At 41.2% G+C, this 10,016-nt stretch overlaps 1 protein-coding gene across 1 annotated transcript in view; it reads right to left on the bottom strand.

Moving 5' to 3' along the window:
- The window catches only part of LOC119422521 (ephrin type-A receptor 6-like), an 85,771-nt gene that overhangs the window by 61,845 nt on the left and 13,910 nt on the right, over window positions 1-10,016 (bottom strand). The window contains 1 exon segment of the mRNA XM_037689901.1: window positions 303-367. Coding sequence (XP_037545829.1) covers window positions 303-367 — 65 coding nt within the window.

The raw sequence follows: 10,016 nt of genomic DNA, 5'->3' as shown, positions 1-10,016 counted from the left end.
TGGATGGATGGATGGATGGATGGATGGATGGATGGATGGATGAATGGCCCTTGCAAGGCTCAATAATAACTCAGTCAAATTTACAGACGTTGAGCTAAATTTAGTGTGGTAGAAACTGAGAGTCATCCTCAACATGCACTCTGAGCACTAACTGAACAAGATCTTTGATTATAACATTGAAATGCCAACCAGTGAGTGACATGAATTCCTTTAAGGAATGACAGTTTATTTGTTTGTGTGTTTATTTATTCACCAGATTAAAATAATTAATAAAAGTCTCACAAAATCTTGGTTCCACTCACCCCATTGACTGGATACGTCTTCCAGTCCAGCTCTCCCAGTACTGTTGTTGTGTCCAGCAGAACCACTATGGAAAGAAAGTTGTAAAAAAATGGAACGAGATAAGTTAGACAAGCAGAAGAACAAAAATAAAAAGCACAACGAATGACAAGAGGGGGCATAAAGATGAAAAGAGTGAGTGCAGCAACGGTTGGACTATGAATTTGGAAAGGAGAAATGGAGGAGAGGAAATAGAAAGAGCGCGCACAATAGTTATCAACCTGTCAATAAGAAGCTTACATAGCTGCAAAGCCCTCATCAGATGCAACCACCTATGAAATAACAGCTCTTAGGAAACTCCCCCGGACATCACTGGCACAGATCCACACTCCGTCTGCCTGAAGACTGGAAAATGTACTGCTCAGAGGTCAGAAATCTCCTTCAGCAAAGAAAAAAGAAAAAGTGGAAAAATGGAGGAGGATGGAAGAACTTTGGAGACTGAGAACTGTCCAAAATGTTCATTTTTTTGGACAGAGAGGACAGTTTGAGAGGGTGTTGACGGAAAGTGTTTATGTCAAATGAGAAAAAATCAACTTTAAACAGTGGAGGAGGTCTCGGATTTCAAGTTTCAGAAATGTACAATGCAGCTTTAGGCCTGATTCCCAGTCAGTTCCACTCCAATTCACACCTTCATGCATGCGACCAAAACATCTATCTCATGAGCCAAACAAAAAAAGAGCCTAACGAGCCTAACGAGCCTCCATCGTGCGGAGTGAGTAGTTCCAGTCTGATCTGCAGGTGAATCCAGGTACACAACGAGGCCTCTATAAAGCTTAGAAATCCACTCTCCAGACATTTTTGAATGGGTAAAATAACACTATGTGCTTAGAAGCTTTTTTGCATTCCTTATACTAAAAACATTCTATTACTGACAAAGAAAATGGTATAAATTCTCCATAAATATTACATCACACTCAAAGACTACTGGAGATATGGTGACCTGAAGGTGGTGGGTCCACAAGATTGCCGGAAGGAGTCTTCAAGCACATATAAGCTTAGTTTGCATCCATACACACTTATAGATATGAAAGTAGTTACTTGCTCAGGGTATCTCCTGTGGTGTTGAACTTGGGAGTTTAAACGATGTGCCATTCGGGCGCATCGACAGAGGGGTTTGTTAGAAGTTTAATCTTGCTGGAGGCCTGATCTGACCTACTCTGAATTATAACCTAGTTTGGACCAGATCATACCAGTCTCAGCTGCTCACAATGAGCGATCCCAGGGTCAACACCCGATAAGGAGTCATTTTTGTTTGCTTGCTTCCAACACTTAGATAGATTTGCACATCACCCTAAAATCCACCATAAGAAACAGATAAGACCAATGACGTCACACATAGTCACCCCACTGATACACTCTGATAGGCTGTGCCCGTCCCGGATGTGAAGGCGGAGCCAAGGGCCAACATAAGCTGGGGCGTTCTTTTGCACGGAACCTCCACTTCTGGGTTAAGACAGGTCGGATGGACGCCTCAGCACTGAGCTTGTAACTTTTCCTGCCTTATCGACATTAAATTGTAAATAGAATTTAACAACAAAGTCCATGCTCAATAATCCAGGTATAAAATCCAACATTTTTCAGTCAGGTCATCTGGACAGTTTCTTTTTTTGTGCTGAAACGTTTCGCCTTCGATCCGGAAGGCTTCATCAGTCAAGGAAACACACAACAAACTATAAAAAAAAATAATTGGTTGATGTTGGATGTTATGTTGTATTTTATACCTGGATTATTGAGCATGGACTTTGTTGTTTTCAACCAGTTTGACAAGACTGTCAACAAGGAAGAGGGCCGGCAATAGAGGAGGGGCGTATCAAAGAGATCATCTAATCACAAGCAGAACTGGTTTGTTCCACTTTGGAGTAAGCTGTTGGGGGAAGAATCCGATTTTTTGTGTGTTTCCTTGCCTGATGAAGCCTTCTGGATCGAAGGCGAAACGTTTCAGCACAAAAAAAGAAACTGTCCAGATGACCTGACTGAAAAATGTTAAATAGAATTCACTTCTCCTGATTTTATTGAGTTTGTGTGAATTTCCTCTCCACCTGGGAACAAACAAACCGGAAAGGGTGCCGTGGTCGGACGGCTGAAAAAAGCTTGGATGTACGTTTTCAGCTTCAGAATAGAAGTCCAGTTGTTTCAGTGTTTTTTTTTAATAACGTTTTGAAAGAACTAAACCAAATATATTTGACTGAATTGTGTTATCTTCTACCCTTTTTCTTTCCACTTTATCATGTGCACAACAATCAGAAGGTGAGAGGAGAGGCACACTCCCAACAGAGCAGTCCGGTGCTGGGCCACCAGAGACTAACAAACAAACACGCTCATGCAAACTATCCTGATGCATGCTCAATAATCCAGGTAGAAAAATCTAAAAAAGTTAAGTCTGGTCCTCAGGACAGGTTCAAAAAACAAAAATCAGAACATACAAACTGACTCCTAAATGCCCATTTTGGTTCAATTTTTAATTGAATTGTGATGGAGTCAGGCTGAAGCCTTGTGTCTACAACTGTGCAGGTTTTCAGGAAATGAAAAAAAGTGGAGTCATGAGTTCAAAAGTTAATTTCTTGTTTTGTCATGACATGGATGCTATGACTTTTTTTTTTTCTTTTTACTTTTACACTAAGGAGGTAATCTTTAGGCTTTATATACTGTCCTGCTTCTTTTACCACTAACAACACAGATTCTGCTTATTAATCAAATTTCAGTAAAATCATCAGCGCTTAGCGTTTGTTACTCTGTAGTTCAATGGTTTCAGTAGACGCAGTTCAACACAATCCATCCATCCATTATCTTTACCCGCTTCTTCCTTGTCGGGTCGCGGGGGTCACTGGCGCCCTTATCCAGCAGTTACTGTGCGAGAGGTGGGGGACATCCTGGACAGGTCTCCAGTCCATCACACGGATACATTGAGACAAACAAGACAAACAACATTCACTTACACCTAGAAACAATTTAGAGTTACCGATCAGCCTAACATGCATGTTTTTGGTCTGTGGGAGGAAACCGGAGTGCCCGGAGAAAACCCACGCATGCACAGAGAGAACATGCAAACTCCACCCAGAAGGGTCCCGGGTCGGGATGACTGGCGACCTTCTTGCTGAGAGGCAACAGCTCTACCAACTGCGCCGCCCTCAACACAATCCAACTATTCAAATAGGTTTGATAAGGGTGAAAATAAACAAGTGTGGAAACCTGTACCATCTTGTAATCTGCATTCTCTAGCAGCAGCATTAGCCGCATGCAGGGAGATAATTCCATCAAATCCCTCCTGTGGGTGTGCCTCACCTGCTGTGAGTGTATATTAATGACCTGTAAAAAACAAGCTTACCCTCCAAACTTCCTAAAAAATAGAAATGGCTATGTTTATATGTTTATATACACTGAGACATATTTTTTAATAAAAAATAGACATTGGCTAATTGGGTGAAATCCTTTTCTGCACTAATAATTACTTCTCTTAAAGCTGCACCCCTTTTATTTCAGAAATACCAAATGATGATGTAGTCAGAGCTCAGAATTATTGTTTATTCTGTGTTTTGGCATGGACTAGCTAAATACCATTAGTATTCCTGAATCCGCATTATGTACATACAAATGTAACAATGTGTAGCAGTCTGCACTCCGGTCACGGCTCGGGCATGAACAGAACCATTATCAGGCCCATGCTAAGCCCCCTGAGCCAATTTGATGTGATGAATGTGCAATTTCCTTTGTCTCCACACAGACAGTTAATTACAATCTCTATCAATAAAGTATGTCCCACTTCAGTGGTCGACATTATAGACCGAGGAGTCACATCTTCCGACGACCTGTCGATCCACTGTACTGCAGAGTTTGTCAAGTCTGAACGAATTTAATGGGGCCCAGACTTTTTTAAGAACGAGTTAAGATAAGCAGAGAAGATGAACTTTGAGAGAGACTAAATTAACCACTTTAGTATTTACAGAGGCTTCCTTTAGCTTAGATTCCCTGGAGGTGATTAAGAAACGAATTATAATAAGTCTGCCTTGGCTTTGTGAAGAAAAGGACACAGAGAGTGGCAGACAGACTGAAAGACAGAAACGTATTGATTTTTGGACTAAATTGAAACAATCTTTCATAATCAGGAGCAATGTTCTGTTGCATGTTTGAGTTTTCCACTCGTTCTTCTTGCCAGTTTTTGTGTATTTCTCTCCTGCTCAAATACTAAACCATCCAGACACGACTCAAACGGCACTGCAGCCATAAAATAATTTAATACAGCAAATATCCTTGGAGCCAAGAAACGATGGCCCCAGACTGCAGTGGTGAATTTGATACGTGGATTTTCTCCTGAGTGCTCTCACACACATACAACCACCTACAGTTTTGAAGAGGCCAAATTAAATTACTTTTGTCTGGGTATTTTGTCTGGATACATAATAACAATCTGTAAGTGTCCCTTTAAAGATTTCTGTTCTCAGTTTGGAAAACGAGGTGGGCACAGTCGGTTTTGTGCGCTGGCATCACTGTGGATGTTGAGTAGGCAGCTGAGGAGCGATTGCACTCGTACTGAACTGTAGTCTGAATCTGTGGTAAAACTGGTGTAAGCTTGGCAGGGGCGATCCTAGAATCTGCCCTTTAGGGGTGCTCAGCCCCCAGTGCTGACAATGGCTCTTGGCTTGAACAACGTGGTGGCCATTAGCATCAAAAGCATTCATAATGTTGGAGGGACACACTGGTGGTGGGGGTCTGGGGGTCCTCCCCCAGAAAATTTTGAATAAAGTAGAAGTCATTTCCTGCATTCTGGTGTATTTTTGTTAAACATCTACATTTACCTGCATTAGTAAACACTTGATTTAATAACTATTTTAGAGAGCTGGGCACAACAAGAAGTAGCGCTAAGCTAGCAGTGTGCAAAGATGCGCTAGCTAAGATGCTACAGATGTGAGCTCTGCTTTACATTACACATCCTAATAATAACAAATGCACGGTTGTCAAAAGTTTTAATACATTTGATTACCTTCAGGAGAAAAATAGATTCAAGATTACTGCCACAGCCAAGTGGAGTTAAAAACACAAAATGGCTGTAAGTCAGCCAACTTTACATATGCTTAGGAAAAACATTGTTGTGGTAGTAGCTGAGAGTGATCCCTATACCTATACTGAGTGCTAACTGATGGTGCAAGGTCATTGCTTAAAATTAGCTATTATCTTTTTGAAGTCAACTCTGTCTGTCTGTTAGCAAAATAGCTCGTGAGCCACTGGACAGATTTTAAGGAACGTTCAGAAAATAACGACCAAATTCACATCTACAAGTGAATAACTTTTGAACTTGATCCAATTCAAGATGGCTGCCGCAGCATTAGCCAACACAAAAATAAGAATTAATTAGTCAGTTTTGCAGATATTGAACTAAAACTACTGTATGTGTAGGAGAAAATAATTTCCTCCGAATTCTTATTTTTCATCATTTGTGATGTGAATGGAATGGCTCTAAGAAGAATGGAGCGTGAGATTGACAGATGGATTGGTGCAGCGTCTGCAGTATTGTGGACTATGTACCGGTCCGTTGTGGTGAAGAGGGAGCTGAGCTGTAAGGCAAAGCTCTCTGTTTACCGGTCAGTCTACGTTCCTACCCTCACCTATGATCATAAACTCTGGGTAGTGACCGAAAGAATGAGATTGTGGATACAGGCAGTTGAAATGAGATTCTTCCGCAGACTCTCCCTTAGATAGAGAGTGAGATGTTCACAGTTATCTGGGAGAGACTCGGAGTAGAACCGCTGCTCCTCCACATGGAGAGGAGCCAGTTGAGGTGGTTCAGGCATCTGGTAAGGATACTTCCTAGGTGCCTCCCAAGGAAGGTGGTTCGTGCATGTCTGACTGCTAAGAGATCTAGGAAAGCCCCTGGACACACTGGAGAGACCACGTGTCTCAGTTGGCCTGGGAACGCCTTGGGGTCCTTCCAGATGATTTGGAAGAGGTAGCTGTGGAAAGAGATGGCTGGACCTCCTTGCTCAAGCTGCTGCCCCAGCGACCAGACTTTGGAAGAAGTGGAAGATAATCAAAGGATGGATGGATGGAGCAGAGCTCCTAAACTGACAAAGAGCAAATATTCCTGCATAAATTAAGAAAAAAAAATCAAGAAGAGCATCATTTGAAAACCCATTCCTCATTCAACAGTTTACCCTCCTCCCATGCGCACACCCACACCTGAGCTCAATTTATTATCCCACTGTAGTATGCATGTTTTTCTACATGCAGGAAGAAACCACAGAAAATGCACACATGCATATGGGGAACATGAGAATTCCACACAAAAAGATTTAGAATTGAAGACCATCTTGCTGTGAGTCAACAGTGCGAACCACCTGACCACCGTGCAGACCTGTCAGCCACTGTACTTAGAAGAAAACCCATTTTCCTTCCGCATCGAGCTTGGGGCTGTTCCCATGATTTTCAAGGACTATGTTTGTGTTATTGCCCTGAGGGGCATCTTTTATTCATTTATTTTTTTCTAAGATACAGTGAGTGTTCATAAAATAATAAATCTGATTAAAAAAAATCTTTCTACATTTTAGTTCAAAGTAGCAGGTAGGAGACTGGATCACCTTTCACATGTTGAGGATTAAAATGTGTTCCTTTAGGAAGGTTAGTGAGAAAAACCTTGAAATTGCATTCAAATCATATCTACAAATTAAGAGAATTGAAAAAAGTTGTGAGTGGAGGCTGGTATTAGTAAAATGAATAAATAAAAAATAAAAATAAAAAATTCCCATTAGCATTAGGAAAGTTTTCCGTATTTCATCATGTTGGAGCTCAGATGGGTTGTTAAACATTTAATTTTTTTTTTTTTTTTTTTTGTGCAGACACATAGAGACAATTTAAAGTTACCAATCAGCCTGCAGACTCGGCAGTGGATCAGTGGTAAGTGCTGCGGTCTTGTAACCCTGAAGCTGCAGGTTTGAACCCAGGTTGCATCAAGCAGAGCAATCGGTGAAAAACAATTGCCGAATCTTTCATGTTAGTTTGCTCACTGTGCAGAATGGAGCAGCCGAATGAAAAGCAACAATTAAACATGCATGTTTTCGGTCTGAGGGAGGAAAGTGAAGTATCCAGAGAAAAGCCATGCATGCACAGGGAGAACATGAAAACTCCACACAGACAGGCTCCAGGCCAGCAGACAAACCTGCGACCCTCTCGCTGTGAGGCAACGGGTCTAACCACTGCGTCACCATGTTGCCCTGTGTTTGTACAAATAAGTACGAAATGTTGCAGCAGCAACATATTTTCAGTGTGTCTTACACAAATGTGTTGATCTGGATTATCAGGGTCATATGTAGTTTTTGATTTTAACTGTAGTGCGGCACAGTAGCTCAGTTGGTAGAGTTCTTGCTTCTCAGTGAGAAGATCGCTGGATTGAATCTCCGTCAGGGGCCTTACTGGGTGGAGTTTGCATGTTCTCTCAGTGCTGCATGGGTTTTCTCTGGGTTTTCCTCCCACAGACCAAAAACATGCATGTTAGGCTGATTGGTAACTCTAAATTGTCCCTAGGTGTGAGTGAAAGGTTGTTTGTCTCAATCTGTTCCTGTGATGGACTGGAGACCTGTCCAGGGTGTACCCCGACCCCCGCCCTCGCACAGTGATAGCTGGATAATTGCACCAGTGACCCCTGTGCCCCGAAAAGGAAGAAGGGGGTAAAAATAATGGATGGCTGGATGGATTTGAACAGTATTGTTTGCACTAAATGCATGGTTTTGTTGCGTCGTTTGCTGATTTTTAATGGAAACACTTTCTGTTTTTCACAGCACTTTCTTTCTATTTAAACATTGTCTTTGAAGAGGTGGTTCTTAAGAAACTGGGCCTCTCACTAAAACTGTGGTTTGATTAAAATGTGGAGAAAAAAGTAACAATAAAATAATAAAAAAGAGAAAGACTAAAATGCTAGACATTAGGATGACATTTTGTTAGTGAGTGCACTAAGTTACACAAGAATTCAGCTGAGTATATTTGCACACACAAAAAACCACTTGTTTAAAAATCACTGGCTGAAAGAAATCTTGCTAGTTTACTGAAAAGCTTTTTTTTCTGATTTAACACAAAGAACAAAATAATTCACTGAAAATCTCAGACAACCATCCACTCCATCTATCTGTCCTGAAGACGACGAATAAAGCAGTAAACAGGACATAAAGCCAGGTTTTACTCACAAAATGAAGTTTTATTTTAGTGGCCTCATTTAAATAATTAAAGTTAATGGGCCAAACACTAAACTACAGACGGAGCTGTGAGCAGGGAAAACCATAATGTGTAAGTGAAGAGGTCCACAAAATGCTGAAGAAAACCCAGGAGCTGAGAATGTTTTTCGTCCAACTCCCCAGGTGATCAGTTTATAGCAAATTTAAATTTTTAGTTCAACAGCACATCCATATCTGCCGTGCTGTCCACATACATTTTATCAAAGACATTTAAAGTCCCTTATCCTTGTTGTTGTCCTTTAATTTAATTTTTACACACCAAGGCATATGCAAAACACTGAGTAAATCTTGGTTAAATAAATCTGCAATGCAATTTGCCCATCACCCATCTTAAATCTACTGAACTCTTAAGGTTAATCAATTGCTGATTCATATCTAGTTATCATTTTCTGGAAGTTTAATTGAAATCTATCCGTTGGTTCAAGAGATAATTAATGCCAAAGTCTGAAATTAACGATGTGTACAATCCATCTGTGCTCAGGATAAACAGAGGGGATGACTCTCAGCTACTATCCTACCAAATATTAGTATATTAGCTGTAAAATTGACAGCTATAGCTATTTTTAACTTTGCTCTTTTCATTGAATGTGGCGGTCATAGGGTCATGAGATATTTTGCTAACAGACAACTAATGAACACGCAGACACACGGTCAGATGCCATTTATTGTGGTGTTTGATAAGAACTGGAAAACTTCCACATGTAGTTAAAGACTCTAAAATGTAATGTGCAAAGTAGCAGCAGACATTTATGCTGTAAGTCTACTGCAGCGTTTTCCTAAACTTTTATGAACATTTCTAACACAAAATAAAAAATTAAAAAAGTCAGAAAAGGAGACGTGAGGTGAGCTGATGTTGGTGATGCAGAAATCTCTGAGTTAAAAGTCTTCCTCCACCTCCTGCACCCTAATGTTCACTTAAATACATCTTTAGACTTCCTCAATTACCTCCGCCAGTTTCTGTTCCAAACCCCAGCCTGAGTGAGAGTGCGTCCATCAAGACGGAGCCACTAATTGATTTTCCATATGAATTATTTCCATGGTGTAGGATTCCCTGCTTCCTCCTCCAAACAACCTCCACTCTGCAGCTATCAACTGATTGACTACACCTGTTTCCTGCCATCAAGACTCCACACCCCTGCTCTACTTAAGCCACAACCTGACGTTCAACCAACGCTCGAACATTAATTACCTCTGGTAAACTGTGACAGCCAGTACAATTCTAGACTTTGACTCGTCTGCACTAACCTGTCTGTCTCCCTCCTGCTTGTCCAGCTCTGCTTCAGTCATCCAGCTTGTCTGACCTTCTCCTGCCTGCCTCTGGTTGCCAACCCTGCACATCGAAAACCACACTGAAAGATAACACCCAGACCATTCCACCAACTCTCAGCAACAGTAAGATACTTACCTCTTTGGCCCTCCCGGATCTTGTGGACTCATCTTCAAGGATCGTCTGTACCCACG

This window comes from Nematolebias whitei, chromosome 2 (assembly GCF_014905685.2).
Source record: "Nematolebias whitei isolate Nwh7 chromosome 2, NemWhi1, whole genome shotgun sequence".
Taxonomy (NCBI): Eukaryota; Metazoa; Chordata; class Actinopteri; order Cyprinodontiformes; family Rivulidae; genus Nematolebias; species Nematolebias whitei.
The sequence above is the reverse complement of the archived record's forward strand: the minus strand, read 5'-3'. Positions and strand labels throughout refer to the sequence as shown.